This window comes from Colius striatus, chromosome 2 (genome assembly GCF_028858725.1).
Source record: "Colius striatus isolate bColStr4 chromosome 2, bColStr4.1.hap1, whole genome shotgun sequence".
NCBI classification, from domain to species: domain Eukaryota; kingdom Metazoa; phylum Chordata; class Aves; order Coliiformes; family Coliidae; genus Colius; species Colius striatus.
The window spans coordinates 91,453,241-91,468,942 of record NC_084760.1 but is presented as its reverse complement, the minus strand read 5'-3'; the positions used below and the strand labels follow the sequence as shown (position 1 = coordinate 91,468,942).

The 15,702-nt window shown below is 54.8% G+C and overlaps 1 protein-coding gene across 3 annotated transcripts; it reads right to left on the bottom strand.

The window, feature by feature from the left end:
• Positions 1 to 11,335: 11,335 nt before the first annotated feature.
• HLX (H2.0 like homeobox) lies at positions 11,336 to 15,494 on the bottom strand. Of its 3 annotated transcripts, none has more exons than XM_061991466.1 (4): positions 14,551 to 15,494; positions 13,720 to 13,899; positions 13,017 to 13,201; positions 11,336 to 11,546 (listed from the first exon to the last, which is right to left on the bottom strand). In XM_061991466.1, the coding sequence occupies exons 1-4, from the start codon at positions 15,119 to 15,121 to the stop codon at positions 11,361 to 11,363; spliced, it is 1,122 nt and encodes a 373-aa protein (XP_061847450.1). In that variant the 5' UTR covers positions 15,122 to 15,494; the 3' UTR covers positions 11,336 to 11,360. The 3 variants fall into 3 exon arrangements, with proteins under 3 accessions (XP_061847450.1, XP_061847449.1, XP_061847451.1); XM_061991465.1 differs by having other exon boundaries at positions 11,456 to 12,210; positions 14,551 to 15,489; XM_061991467.1 differs by lacking the exon at positions 13,720 to 13,899 and having other exon boundaries at positions 11,456 to 12,210; positions 14,551 to 15,490.
• Between the last annotated feature and the right edge of the window lie 208 nt (positions 15,495 to 15,702).

The window sequence follows — 15,702 nt, the reverse complement described above, 5'->3', positions numbered from 1 at the left end:
CAGAAAATAACATGCAAGGCCCACTATTGATGTCAGAAAGAATATTTTAGGAAACTGCTTTAAAAAAAGAGACAACTATGGATGAAAAAGCACCTACTTTGCATTTCTTTCCTACAGGGGGGAGCCTAGACTCTCATTTGACTCATTTTTCTGATGACTATTCCACGCCAACCTTTTTAAACTATGTCATTTTGGGAATCTTACCTGCTGTGCTTTGCATAAATTGCCTTTAAAATATATTATCATACCAAAAAAAAAAAGGTAAAAAATTTGTTAAACAAACACTATCTGTTTTCCCTCAGCAGTCTTAATGCTATTGGTTTTCCTTTTTGCTGTTTCTTCTTCTGCCTCATTAATGGTTATACAGATAGTAGAACTGGCAAATAATTTAGGACAAAGTTAGGCCTAAGTAAGCCTTGCTCACTATGCATTAGCCCAGTATAACTCAGGCCCAGCATTGAAACTCCACTCGCAGAAAACCCCTAACTTCACCGTTAACAGGGCATGTTGAAGTAGGTTTTCATGGCTACAGTTTCCTGAGTTGTTGCCTTCACTGCAACATCACAAGGGCAGAGGTCCACACAAAAGCCCAAATCTGTAGGGTGGACTTGCCTCAACTTTTACCAAAAGTTCAGGATGTAAGTAAAGAGTGCTCTGTGTTTCTCGAGACCAGTTTTTATGTTCCCAGTTTTAACAGCAGGAACTTTGAAAGGTTGCACTGCTGCAGTTCCCCCTCCAGCACATTGTGGTGTAACCCACCAGCAGTCCCATACTAAAACAACAGACTTGGGTTTGGAGCCCTACTAAAATTTGGCCCAGGACGGACAGTGAGGGTTGAGTTTGGAGTAGTCCATGGTGCACTTATTGAAAGAGAGCCAGACAGGACTCAGAGCTTCAGTAACGCATCTGCTCTTCACATGGGGACCACCCAGCTCACACTTGCCCTACTGTTCCTGAGGATGGACAGCCATCATGCTGGGTTCCCATCCATGTACTGCCAGTTCCTGTGCCAAAGAAGGTCCTGATCTGTATCTGCATCGACATCAGCCAATGGGAACCCTGAAATAGCACCCTGCAAATTTGAATAGGAAGAGGTAAGGCAAGATTTACTTTCAAGGCAAACAGCCCTTTGATATCAAATTCCAGCCTCTCAGCAGCAACAGCCTGATGGTCTCTAACTGTCACTAAACGGTGCATAGTGGCTTAGCATCACTGCCAGTGGGCGGACGGGCTGGAGAGCTGCTTCTTTCTGATGGCGGCAAGCTTGTGGGCCAGGCCTAGGGCTCATCCATGGAAGCGTGGAGCACTCCAGTAACACGGGCCAGCTCAGGAGCTCATGCATTTCAGAAACACACTAAATAAACAAGCAGACCAGGAATCGGTAACCACTGCTCCTGTAGGAAATCCATGCAATGAAAAAGTCATCAGCCCTGCCTTTTTTTATCCATTCCTCTCATTCCTGCGATTGAATTTCTTTCCATGCCATGCTTTCCCACCCCGCAGCTCCCCCTCAAATGTCTGAAGCTGCAATATTGGCTACCAGCACAGAGGAAAAAGCTGATAAAAGATGATACACCACTTTCCCTATTCCATAGTTTCCTCTTGATGGATTTAGAAAGGTCTCAAATGCAAAGAGAAATTAAATCAGCAGGTAGGAAGAAAGATGCAAAGTGAAATTCAAGATGCTGGAAAGCCGCTTTTCTCCAGAGGTCCTACTCTTCCCTGTGTCCGGAAGACAGGAAAGAGCAGACTGTTCATGACAGAGGAGAGAAAACTTCTGGGGGTCTTTAGGGGGAGCTTAATCAAAGAAATTATTTTCCCACAGACCAGAGCTGAGCAAACCTTAATAGCTTTTTCCTGATTGAAGAATAAATCAGCTATCAATTTATGACTCGAAGTGTGTATAACAACTTTCCAAATGTTTTACAGTTCTGCAAGTAGCAATGCTCACGTCCTTTCCATTTGGGTTTTGTTCTCGCCCACTGATTCAGCTAATGGGATAAATATTCCTCATGAAGCTGCAGTTTCAAAAATAATGCTTAAATTTTTAAAGAAAGGTGTTTCCAGCATCATATTATACATGTATGCATAGAGATCCACATGTATTAGAGGGAAAGTTAATTGTAAGCCCACAGTGGGCTGGAGGGGAAGATGTTTGCATGGGGAAGCCTAGCCCCGTGTGCAGCACAGTGGGGCTGGTGGAGGGCAGGGGGGTGGAGCAGACACCCTCTCTGCCAGGACATCCTGTTAACTGGACCTCTGCAGAATTGATAAATGGCTCCGGGTGGCTTTGTTTGTTTAAATGGAAGTCGACGTTTTAACAGCAATAAAGGACTGGCTCAATAATTCGCCAGTCCAGCTATCAAGGCGAGTATGAGCTCTGAAATATATGGGCTGCATTGAAGAAACTGAACCCCGCTGCGCCTCGGTTTGTATATACACACTGCTTGGGCAGCCGGTATAAATTGTAAAATAAGATGACAATATTAGCATCTTCCCTTGGCTTCACCTCACCAAAAGAAAACCACAGAGCGAAAGCTATTCAAGCATTTCCTTTATGCTCATAAGTTAATCAAGAAACATCAGGGAACAAGACAGCTTTATAACTTTCCAGTACAATGCAATACAATTCACAGACACTGAATGATTTACAGTTACCTTTCCAAAGTGTGGAGGAGAAAATAATGTGTTTGTGACTTCCGAGACAGACAGAAATAATGACAATAATGAAGCCAGGGAACATCTTGAGGCATTTACGAGAGGATTGTGCTCAAAATACTAAATGCTGCTTTCCCCTCTCCCCCTCCCAAAAAAAAAAAAAATAAAATAAATAAAGTGGGATCGTTGCTGTGTCAAAGTCAGGGGTCGATCCTGCTACGGGGCGGGGCGAGGCGGGTGGGTCGTGGTGCCTTTGGCAGCCCCCTCCTCCTGTGTGCTGCTACGTATCATGGCCGAAACAAGCCGCTTCCCCAGAAGCGCTCCGTGCCCTCGACTGGGACTGGGAGTGGAGGTACAGCCCCCGAGGACACAGAAATCCTCCCGGGCAGGTCACTGCCTTGTTCCTGGGGCAGAATTCGGTTCCCCAGAATTATCTCTTTTCCAGGCGGACTCTTTAAAGTCCCTGACACCTCTGAGGCTATAAAGAAGACGATCGGAATAAAAAAACGAAGAAACAAAAAAGATCCCCCAAATAAACCCGCCTCTCCCGTCATACCTTCGCCACCCAGGCCCGTGGAAACGGGGAAAAGGAGGTCACACCTCCTTTCCACGATCATCCTTTTTAAAAAGCGAGTGAAGTTCCCCTCATCCTTCCTCCAGGTATGCCAGGGCAATAACCCTCCCTAGGTCCCGTGAGAAATTACTTTCCGCCTTTCCACGGCTCAGCATCTCCTTTCCTGCTCCCGAGCGCTTCCGCTTTTTAGAATTGGGAGCGGTTCCCTCACCGATGCCTTTAACAAGCGAGAAAAGAGAGGGACTGAGAGGGAGCTCGGAGAGTCGCTGGGCACTCTACAGGTTTGCAGTCATCGAGGCGGACACTGCCGGTGCATTTCGCTTTACAACTGCCTCTCACCCACTGCAACGTTTATAGCTAAACAAGTTCACAGTCTACACATAGTAAAACATCGATGCTGCGCTTAATGGTTGCGGAGAAAGGCTCTTCGCAGGGATCCTCATAAAAGCCCTTTATTTAGTTTCGAGCGTTTTCTCGTAATCAATAAAAGTTGGTTGTTATCTCCCGGTGCATTTAGCGGGGAGGTTTATTGCCTGCCGGGAGGATTACGGGCGAGACGGGAGTGCACCATAGAAGGAAGGGACTCCCGAGTCCCTATATCCCAGCCTCGGATTCATAAAATATAACCATCCATTACGTTGCCGATATCTGGAGCCAGCAAACATATACAGACTATAAATTGTCGCCGGCGGGGTGCGGGCCGGCCGCGGGCGCGGGGGCTCGGCCCGCCCGCATTCCTCCCCGCGCAGGGGGGCCGGGGGGTGGGGGCCGGCCCATCCATCACCGCCGTTATGACTCTGCGATGCAGCAAATGGGTTGTGTAAGGAGGCAACGTTTGACAAGGTGGCATGGTTATCCTGTCCAAATGATGCATAATATTAGTATTAGGGCTTAGATCATCGCATGCTTTTAAAATCATCACCGCTAACTAGAGAGGGGGAGTCCTGGGGGCTGCAGGGGGCAAAAGTTTCCATGTAGATAATGATTATAGATGGTGGGATTTATGGGGAGGGGTGTGCTCACAAATAAACACGTTTACTGTAGCCACAGAGAGGGGTCGGATCCTGCCGGTACCGCCGTGTCGCCCCCCTCCCCCCGACCCGTCCTCCCGGGACAAGTTTCGGGAGGAAAGAGCGGTAGGGGCCAGGGCTCTAGCAGCCCCGGGATGGCCATTGGGACTGTACGCTTCCCATCCCTCCCGGACGCATCCTCAAGAGCTCACTTGAGGAGAAAGTAGAGACTTCTCACACGCCTACTGCTAACCGGCCACGGCCGCGGTCACAGATACTAGTGGGTGCGAGCGAGAAGGAGTTCTCTGGGACTAGGGAAGGGGCCAAACTCTCCACATCAGGAGCTGCCCTTAGAAATATAGGATAGTGAAACAACTTGTACCGGGATGCTTTCATGGAGTCAGGCTGGCCACGTGTGGCATCTCACCCTCCATCTTCCCGCTTTCTGGGGCTAGGAGTCAGACACATGCTGGGGGCTGGAAGATCCTCGTCCGAGTTGAGAGGGGAGTCTGTCCCGGTTCAGCCCTGTTGTAGTCCAGCTTAAATCGGGCATGGCCAGGCGGGCTTTTCCGCCTGCAGTCAGCCCGCCCGCGGAAGGGTTAAGGGAGTGTCTGAGCCAAGGGAAGAAAGAGAGGAATGGAGAGCTCCGGCTCCAGTCTTCCGCTCCTGCCTTCCCTATAAACCCCACCGCCGCTCCCCTGCCTGAGGCACTGCGCAGTGCCCGGTCCCTGCGAGGCTGCGGCACCGGGCCAGATCGCGTTTTTCCAGGGGAAACGGCTTTGGGATGCCGCTCCAGTCAGCAAACGAAAAGGAGAGGAGGAAGGGGAGAAAGCGCCTCTTAATTTCTCATATGTGCTGCCGCCTCGCCCGACTCCGTTACCGGAACACGGTCTAAGGAGAGGGCAGCAGAGGCTGGTGACAATGGTGCCATGAGGAGGATGAAGTCCTAGCTAGGCGTGATGTAACAGCCATCTCTGACCCCTGGATAGTTGACTTATGTGACTGGTGACACATTACCCGGGAAATGAGTCTGATGTGATTTCTAGAGTGTGCGTGATCCCCCCGCGCACCCGAACCCCACCCCTCTTTCCGGCTGCTGGGTGCAAGAAACCCTCCGACCACTCCGTCCCCTCCAGCATCCATTCCCATCTAGTCGGGCGGCCGGTGTAACCGCACCGGACCCCGACAAGCGGACAGGAGTGGTTTCTGGCAGCCTCTTCTTTTGGTCGCCGAGGAAAGGCAGTGGTCACAGCGGGGTGGGATGGGGGGAATGGACACACATGCGAAAGCAACGAAGGCTGAAAGAGATGGCCTGGGACCAAGCATAGCTGGAGGGATGTGATGGCTGGAAACCTTTGATTTAGGGTTTGCCTGTAGAACGGGGGTGGAGGAGGGTGGCCTGTTTTTTTTTAAGGCAAGCAAAAATTTGATTATAGCGTAAGGCAGAGGTCTGTGATTTGCGGTGAACGGATTTCATTAACTACGGCCGTTTGAATCCCGGAAAACCGGGTCAGGCCCGTAGGGCTGGGGACGAAGCTGACCCCGAGGGCGGGCGGAGAAAGCAACTCGGCCGCGGCGCCGGTTCTCCGAGCCGGGGAGAGCGGTGGCGGCTCAGAGCTCCAGTGGCCGCGGGGCTGGCAGGACGGCGGGCACTGCCCGGTGGCGAACATTGCCCTGGGGCTCGATCGCCTCGGCCTCTCCACACTCGTGGGACCGGCCCGGAGGGAGGGGAGGAGAGCGCGGTTGCTTTCCCCCTTGCCCCGGTGAGCAGGGGCAGCCGCGGCCTCTGCTTTTGCTTTGTGCTTTCTCCACTCGTGTCACCTGCTGCAGCCGTCACCTAGGCGAGAGGAGGGTGGCTTTGCTTCTCCCACCTCGAGGTTCATCTACAGATGATGATGATGATGATGGTGGAGGAGGCAGCGGTGGGCAGGAGGTACCCAGAGCGGCCGTCAAACCGTCCCTTCGGGGGCTGCCCGCCGACGCAGAAGTGGTATTTGCTCTAATTGCCGCCAACGAATGTCACCGGCAGAAGGAAAAACAAATGTTGCCCCCAAAGATCCCGGAGCAGAATTTGGCAAGGCTCCTAAAGACACCAATTAGCAAAGGCTAAACCCATTAATGAAGTGACGGCTCTCTGGTTTCTGCCAGGTGGTGCAGATCAGAGCCCCTGTATCTGCCGCAGAGCTCCGCTTCCCTCCAGCCAGGACCTCACAGCAAACCTCCACATCAATAATACGCTTAATGGATCTCATTAGGGCTGGGGCCGCCAGTCCCGGCCGGGGAGCAAGGGAGGGGAGGGGAACGGGAATGAGGGGGAAATGGACTCCCCTACCGCGCTGCAGAGAGATGGGCTCCCTCCTCCCGGGGGTCGATGGCCAGACGAGGCTGCCGCCTCCCCACCGGCAACGGGAGCACTCCGCTACCTGGCTCTATTCCTAGCAGGGCTCACCCACCTTACCCTCTTCGTCCGAACCCACTTAGCCCACCGAGAGACGAGCATCTTCTGCCGTGAGGGCTGCGGGAGGTCCCAGGGCGGCGGCCAGAGCCTTTCCGCGGAGCCCGGCAGTCCCCGCCGCGACCCGACCCCACAGCACACCCTCGAGCCGGGGCTGTGGAGGAGGAGGGAAGGAAGGGGCTTCTGCAAATTGATTTTAGAAGAAAAGCATCCAGACCTCACCTCTGTAAAAGGGGGATGGTAGAGAAGGGAGGAAATATTTCCGCTTTGGCTGAGGGAAAACATAAAAAAGAGGAAAAAGGGAAAGCTGGGGTAGGGTAAGCTCGGCCGAGGTGAGCTGGAATATTTAGCTAATGTAGGTTAACTATGAAAAGAGACTTCATATTTCTCTCTGAGGAGTCTCTCCAGGTCCACAGCCGAGAATACACACAGCAAACGTTGTGCTTGAATTATAGCTGAGGGTTTGCTTTATTTGAATTCACTGTTGTTTATTTAAGAAAGTGAATAAAGGTTTTGTGTAAACAGCCATTATTTCTGATGAGCGCTCAACAGCAATAAGAAGGGGGTGGTTTTTTTAGTCGAGATTGTGGCAAAAGTTGACATTTCGGAGATTGCAGTTTGTCTTGCCGACGCCAGGCAGTCCCGAGGCATGAGCTGCAGGGAAAGCTGAGTGTGCCTCGGAGTGTGAAACGGCGATGCCGAGCGAATCGGGGTCTGAAAACAATTATTTTTTAAGACATCAGCTTAAGCCTCGACATTAAAATAAAATAAAAATATTTTCCTAAGTAGCGGAGCCGGTCTCGCTCAGCTAACGAGGGAGGCGAACTCAGGTTTCGCTGCCGCCGGCCCCGTCACCCGCGGGGCTTTGCAGGGGGGTTCAGCGCCGACCCAGTGGTGCTGTGGCGGACCACCCCCGGCCGCCCCCTCCCACTGCCTAGAGGGACAACGTGGGACCCCAATGACAGCTCCTCGCCCAGCATTTTTACACCATAAATCCCTTGCTTAAAACATTGCGTCCCTTTTGGTTTATTACTACTGAATTTAGGTTTTTTTGTTCCAACGCGGCTGTTATTTCCGAGGTTGCCTCGAGTCTCTCTGTAGACGGGAGGTTTCTGGTAAGAAATCAGGAGGGGAAAAGAAAGATGATCTCTTTGGATGTCTTAATACAGCGCCCAGGGAAAGTGGGAGGTATTGATGAGATGATTCCCGGGAAAGACCTCGACGAGAGCTGGCTCTGACCAGCCCGGCTGCGCATCTCTGCGGCTCTGAATGCTCGCAGACGGGTGCGTGACGTCGGAGAGGCACGGAGAGGCCTCCCGCTTCACTATTAAACCGATTTCCCGCACATGTCACACAGGGAGGAGACAGAAAAACCTCTGTTTTCGGTGTGACTGCGTCTGTCTCATGGTCTCCCGTACAACCTCTACTTTGAAATAAGCCCAAAAAATGTCTACCCAGCACCCGAGAGGGGAAAGCCGAGCGGGTGTGTGCCAGAGAGCTGGTCAGGGCCACGAAAAGCGAGGGTAGCGTTGAGGAAGCCCCTCCTGGCCCCTCCGAGGGAACCCAATCCCCTGACAGGCAGGGGCAGCCGTACCAATGCAGATCCGTTAAGACGTGTGGGTGCAATCCAAGGTATTTGGAATCAATCGGCACAGGTATGGAAAGAGTCACAACGGATTAAGTGGGGAGTGTAGAGACCACTCGGGAAAAAAAACAAAAACAAAAACAAAAACAAAAACAAAAAAAACCCCACCAAAAAACCCACCAAAAAAACCAAAAGCTGTGACCCTCAATTTAAAGACCGTCGAGGAACCGGATGGGCGGGGGGAATCGTGGGCTCGGGCGTTTTGCCTTCAGAAATAGCCAGCATTCGAAGCCTTTCATATTATCAGAAGATAATAAAGCAAGCAAACAAAAAAAAGGGGCACTTTCACGCTTTTTTTTTTTGACCCATTGGGGAGGTGAGTGGCGTCGCATTGCTCTAAAGATGGACAAGTCGACGTGGATGACAAATGGCCATCGAGCTGCCTGCAGTCACGACACTGTCCCGACTTTTCCCGCAGAAACTTAGCAGGAACTGCAGCCTCTCAGGACCGGGAAAACTCCCTTCTCTGTCGAGACGGCTGCAAATCCCTCCATCCTCGCATCTTTCCCCAAACTCGTTTTCGTGGGTTTGTTCTACCTGCCCGAGGACGTGCACAACGGGAGCAATGCGGTAGCGAGATTATGGTGTTGTGGGGTTTTTTTTCCCTAGCGCCGGGGGAGATGAAAAAAAAAACCAAAAACACAAACCCACCGGCTCCGGCGCTTGGCCAGAGCAACAGCCTTGGGTACGCGAAGCACCACAGCCAGAGAGAGACAGACAGACAGAGAGGCAGGGAGGCAAAATCAGGAGCAAGACGAAGGAATGTTATCCAAGCTCTTTCATTCGTATCTGAGCATCTGTCTCCGTAGCCCGGGTCGCGACAATGTTATTTTTTTCCCCTTTTGACAGCGCTGTCTTAATAAGGTGCTATAAACGCGTGGTCCCTGCTTTCTCCGCGACCCGGGGTCCAGGTGGATATTGCTGTCCTGTTGTTTGGGCAGGTCGGAGGAGGGGAGAACACTCCCTCCCATACCTTCAACTCCGCGCTTAGAAAGGGCGCAGCTTCCTTTAACTCAAGGGAAGATAACCTCCCGACGAGCTTTTCCTTTCTCATCCAACCAGAGCAATCTCAATCTCCTCTCTCCCGCATGGGTTAGTCTTTAGGAACAAAGAGCCCCAAGAGGCAAATCCCTTAGTGACCGTGAACCGCGCCACGGCGGTTCATCAGAGGAGAAACAGTCACGGATATCTTCCGCAGCTTCCCTTGCTATTCAGTGAAGTTATAACCCCACGACAAACCTCGCGCTGACGGGCACAGCAGCGGCCCAAAGGATAGCCGCTTTCTGGGGCTGGAGGAGGGGCCCGCTCTGTGCCCCGAAATGTTGTCACCCCCCCCCCTTTTTTTTGTCCCTGACAGTCTTTTAAAAGCAGAACCAATTTAAGAGCTCCTTCCAGCCCCTTGCCCTCGCTTCCCTGACCCAGTAAGGCTCGGACGGGGCCGGCACCCCGGTTGCGCTGCTCTAAGCGGCCGCTGCGCGCACCCAGGGGCGCAGCAGAGCTCTGTGCGCACCTCTCCTAGAAATGTCCCTGTCCGTCGTGACCATGACGGAGCCTCTGCACGCTCACTTACACCTTATTTACAACTTCAGTCGTCCCCTCTTCACCCCGCAAGACGGCCTCTCTGTTTGCCGTTTGCTCCAACTCGATTTTCCCCAGTGCTCGTGGCTGGGGAATGCTGTCACCATTTCATTCTCCTTCTGCAGGTGTTTGCTGCTGCCGAAGTCCTCCTCCCAGCAGGGCTAACCCCGAGGAGCGTGTCCTCCCCCAGACCCCAAGAATTCTCACCCGAGCCCCCAGAGAACCAACAGGCGAGGGCCAAGTGCTTGCCCACCTCCGCATCGCCAGAGGACACCCGGAATTTTTTGGTCCTACTTCGCCATCTCATTTTCTAACGGTGCCACAGGCTCAGCTCCCACGGGCCCAGTATGGTGGGGGGTGGCTTCGCTTCGCCTGTCCTCGCCTGAATCTCCCCGGGCAGGATCGAGCCTCCCCGGCTTCGTACATATTTGAAAATAGAATTGCTCCGGTTAGGGCCTTGTAGAAAGCCCAGAGGCAAAAAGCCCGCTTCCCAGTAGGCAAGGACAGGAGCGGCTTTCGCTTTAATCAGTGCTGCCTGAGAAGGGAAGAAAGGGACGCAGGCTGCCTGAGAAACGGCCTCCCAGCCTCCCCTGTGCTCCGGGAGGAGAGGAGCACCCAGCGCCGCTTTGTATTTTGCCGAAGAGACAACCCGACGATGAACTCGAGAAGGAGCCGGAGCGTCCCGACCCAGACTCCAAGGGAGCCCCGGCGGAGTGACCTTCCCAGCTCCCTGGGAAGCATCAAATCCCGCAGCATCCACCGAGGGCGAGGGAGAGGCTGCCGTGTGCCCCGGCCCCCGGCGCAGCCCCGCGCTCCCTCCGCGCCGCCGCGGTCCCATCCCGCGCTCAGCCTCCGCACCGCCGCGCCTGCGTGACGTCACGGCGCGCGCCCCCGGGACGCACCGCACTCCCTGACGTCACAGAGCACTCACGACCTCCCCATCCCGCCGAGGGGTCTTGCGGAGACGTGCACCGCAAATGGGACCGACACTAAAACAAAGCGAGCAAACACGCTCCCCCATACACACGTACGCACCCCAAACCTGCCCCGCCGCCTCCTGGCAACGTTCCTGAGAGTCGCGAGAAGTCACACAGGCCAGTCGCGCCTCGCGTCAGAAACCAAAAGCCGCCTCACCAAATACACATACATACGTACGCACGTGCGGATCGGCAAATGGAACCGGACAGTTTATCACTGGGGCCACAATTTCCCGTCATCAGATCCGGTCCTTGTCATCGCCTCCATTAGAAAAGGATGAGGGAAAAGGGAGGGAGGGAGGGGAGGGGAAAAAAGAAAAGCAAAAAACACAGAAGACTGCCTCGGGAAGTTTTCGGGGCGAGGAGAGCGAGCGGGAGGGGCAAAGGCAGCCGCGGCGGCCTCATCGGCCCTGTCCCCCAGTCAACAGACTAACGTGGTTACAAACCATAGCAAACATTTTATTTACAGGAGATATATATATATATATTTATATATTTTGTCAGTGCAGTATTTCTTGGCCGGATTATTCGAAGCAACATGTTGCAACCAATGAGGACGTTGGCAAAATACTTCACATTGTAAATTGTTTGGGGCGGAGGGGGGAAGAGATTCGGAGCACATTCTCGGGAGTCCTTCGCTCGGATTTTCCTGGAGAGGACAAGGGGCGGGAGATGGAAAAGAAAATATTTAAAAAAAAAAAAAAAAAGAAGAAGGAAAAAAATAGAGAAGTCCCGCTCTCCTGCGTGCGAGCAGCGTGGAAGGAGAAGCGGCCGCCTCACACGCAGCCGTCCCGGGGCCGGGGCTCCCCGCTCCACCCGCCTCCCCGGCCTCTCGCTCCCGGCCGAGCCGGGCCCTGGCGGCGGGCGGGAGTGGGTCTGTGCCGTGCCGGCCTTGCCGTGCTCCCGGGGCGGAGGGAGGGAGATAAATTAAGGCGCGGATCCCGGCCGCGGGTCCGCCCCGTCTATAGGCCGCTCCGCGGCTCGGGGCTGGCGGCGGCGGGCGGCGGCGGGGAAGGGGGGGCGGTGCTGGCGGAGGACTTGCCGAGCCCGGCGGCGGGCAAGCTTCGCTCGGCGCCCTCAGTCCGTTCCGTGTCGCTGGGGGCCATATCGAGGGAGTCAGCGTCGCTGCTGTCGCTGTCGCCCTCGGAGCGACTGGGGCTGCGCTCGGGCTCCCCGGAGGCGGCGGGTGGTGCGCCGGCTCGCTGGGCCTCAGGCTCTGGCTCCGGTTCCGGCGGCGGCTCCTTCTCCTTCTGGGCCTGCGCCTCCTTGGAGTGCCGCCACTTCATCCGCCGGTTCTGGAACCACACCTTCACCTGCGGCCGCGCCGCCCTTAGACGGGTGGCACGGCCCCCCCACCGCACAGCACCGCCAACCTCCCGGCCCCACCACCTTCCACTACGGACGGGCGGTGGGGGGAGAAAAGGAAGCGCCATCTTCGCCTCCCTCTGCCCCCACCCTTACGTGACTAAGGTGGCTTTATGTTTTTTGTTCCTTCTTCCAGTTCGCGTGTTTAATTACCAAACACCACCCCTCCCCCCGCCTTTGTTGTTTGTTTTTTGTTTGATTGTTGGGGGTTTTTTTCTCTCTCTCTCTCCTACTTCTTCCAGGAAACCAAATCTTGCTTAAGAAACCACAGCGTTATACAATTCTGTGCACTGCGGACCCTCAATAGTGGAATCATTACAGAGTGATGTTTAATGATTCCGTTTGAAGAAGAGTTTTCACTTCCCCAAACCTAAGGATTTCTCAACGTGGGGAGAGATTTAGGGGAAAAAAAAAAGAGAGAGAAAAAAAAAGACATAAAAAATAATGTGATGGTTTCTACTTCCTTTGACCTAAACTGCCTCTTACAACGAGTTGCTCTTCAGTAAAGAGCACACTGATGATGTCTGCCCCGGCCTTGCTAGCCTGCTCCGCAGTGGCCAAAACAAAGGCGAACGCTCAGCTCCAGGCCGCGAAACGCCGCGGAACCTGCGCGCAGACGACTAGGGAGAGGTCCTGCTCTTCAGCCAGCCCCACCAAATATCAAGGAAGATAAAACTCTATGCAACCGCAATCCCCCCGAGTTATTCCTCTAAACTGGAAGTAAGATTTGAAATGAACCCGAAACCGTTCTTACTTGAGCATCTGTCAGCCCCAGCATTGCCGCCAGTTGCTTTCTGTCCGGTTTGGTGACATATTTCTGGATTTCGAATCGTTTTTCTAAACCTTTCCTTTGCAGGTTGGAAAAAACAGCCCTGGACCAGGAGCGTTTCCTCTTGTATGTCTGGGGCAGCGTGTCCTTGGTTAAAACTGCGTAAGGACCTGAAGGAGGGGGGCGAGAAAAGACGGGGGAGAGAGAGAGAGACAGCGTTATTAATAGCCATGCCTGTAAGGGAACCTTAAATCGATCAAAATAACAGCCGGATTGTGGTGTGCGGGATAGGCCCGGGCCAGCACGGCCCTACCTGGGGATGGATGCGGGTCCTACCACCATGTGCTTATTCGGGCAAAGTTGGAGCGGTGTGAACCCGATTTATTCCCCCTTTCCATACCTCTTCCCCTCCAGCCCCCCCCTCCCCGCCTCTTCTCTCGGCCCAGGGTATTATTACTTTTGTATTAGATGGGATGGTACTCTAGGTCAGGCCCTAGCCGGCTCTTCCTTCCCCCCAAGCAACCCGGCTTTCACCCCAGTTCGGAGCCTCGCTAGAAAACAAATGCCCTGGCCTTTCCAAAGGGCCTGGCGAGACCCCCCAGGAGGAGAGTGCCTGGGCCAGGGTGGGGAGCTCCTCCGGGACGGCGGGCCCTGCGCCACGGGGCGATCGACGAGGGACGAAATGTACCTGGAAAAGTGTCTTGAAACTGGTGCTGAACTGAACTCCTTGGGTTTGTATTTAAGGGACCCAGAATAGCAGAGGCCTCGTTAATAGGGTCTAGAGACGCGAAGAACTGGCCGGCGGAAGGCTGCAAGTTGGGGAGATGAACCCCAGTTTGGCGGCTGGTAGTTAATAAGGAGGTCAGATCTGTGAGCACAGGAACAAGGAGAGCTCGATTATATCGCCGTCGAAACCGACACCCCGGCACGCTCCAGGACACGCGCGGAGCGAGTCTCCGGGCAGAGGGGCGAAGGGGGCAGGGAGGGCACACCAGGCAGCAGCCTCCTCGCTCCGGGGCGGAGGAGCTCTCCCTGGGAGAGGCGGCCGTGCGCCGGCAATCAGACATCCTTCGGGGTATTTACTGCTTTGGTCAGGATGTTTAGACGCCGCGAGGGGAGATGGATTGCAGCAAAAGGCTTTTAAAACGGGCAATGCCCTCGGAGGCCAAAATTCTGCGCCCTCTTCGGGAAGTCGAGACCATTTCGTCTGCTGTTCTTCCCCCTACTGCTATTTTCCCCGGAGGTGGAAACCCTGTGCCATGGGGGGCTGCCCTGAGCTGGGGCGGAGTGAGGGGGTGGGGGGGAGCTATTTTAGGGAGCACTATTAGAAACTTGGATTTATAACGCTTATAAAAAACTCAACCCCAAACCAAACAAACAAATCAAAAAACCCAAACAAAACTCCTTATCTCGGCTAGATGGTAAGTTTTCAAATCGCGGGCATATTCGCTAAATACCAGGCTAAATAAAAGAGCCCCAAGAGCGCTAGTATGGAAAGCGGACAAACCAATTTCTCTACCTCTCAGCGTGTTGCCTTCTTTGACTTTGGGGTCAAACTCTGTCGATAAAATGCGGTCGATGCCGAATTTCAGGTCCTTGCTGGCGGGGGCCGGCGCCGAACCGTGAGTCTGGCCGCCCGGCAATCGGGCAGGGGCCGGGGCGCCTCCGCCGCCAGCTGCCGCTGCCGCCGCGGAAGACCGGTGTTGCGGGGGGCGGTGGTGGTGATGGGAGTGGAAGGCGGCGGAGAGCGGCGAGAGGCGCGGCGGGAAGGCGGTGGCGGGGGCGTCGGGGGCCACGACGGGCGTGGGCCGAAGCGGCGAGGCGGTGGCATGGAAGGGACCGCTGTGATGGACGGCTCCCAGCGTCGCCGGCATCCCCGTGGCGGGACCTCCGCTCAAGCTGTCGGCGGGTCCTCCCGCTGCCTCGCCGCCGGCGTGGAGGATGTCGGCGATGCAGAAGGATGGCTTCTTCGCCGCCGCGGCGTCCAACGGGAAACAGCCGCCGGCTGCCGGTCCCGATGCCGAGCAATACGCCGCTGACCACAAGCTGAAGTTGGATGCGTAGAAAGGAGCCAGCCCGGCCGTGTACATCCTTGCCCGGGGAGGGTTCGCGCTCCGCTCCACAGCTCAGCTCCCGGGTGCGTTCCGCGGAGCTGCCCGCTGCCCCAAGCGCATGGGGAGGGGATGACGAGGCGAAGGCGGCTGGCGGAGGACTTGCCGGAGGGGCAAGGGTGGAAAAAAAAACCCAAAACAATCACCAGAAAAGAAAAAGTCCCTAAAAACCCTCGGCGAGACGGAGAGAACGAGCGGGCGAGGAGTGGTGCGGCGCAAACAAAACAAACCCAAACCAAACCCCCTTTCCTTGCACTGGGGGAAGAAGAAGAAGAAAAAAAATAAAATATCCACCCCTCCCCAAAACTTTCTCCGGCAGCGACACTCCCGGCTCCGGAGCAGCCCTCGCTTCCCTCCCCGCGCCCAATCCACGATCCGCGGGGCCGGGCAGCACCGCCCGCCGACACGCCCACAGAGGGCCGTGTCAGTTGCGCGCTGTCGGTGCGGTGGCCCTTACCCGCGACTCGGCCGGTTTGCCTCGCAAGATACCCACTCCCCACCTCCACCTCCTTAAATTCCACCCTCGACTTTAAAACAACCCCCTTCCCCTAAAAAAACAC

Bases quoted from the DNA above. Each gene is read 5' to 3' on its own strand.
- HLX (XM_061991465.1), bottom strand. From the start codon at position 15,121: ATGTACACGGCCGGGCTGGCTCCTTTCTACGCATCCAACTTCAGCTTG. The intron at 13,900-14,550 runs GTAGAGAAATTG...CTGTGCTCACAG, and splicing joins AGAAGGCAACACGCTGAGAG to ATCTGACCTCCTTATTAACT. The intron at 12,211-13,016 runs GTAAGAACGGTT...GCGCGGCCGCAG, and splicing joins TGGGGCTGACAGATGCTCAA to GTGAAGGTGTGGTTCCAGAA.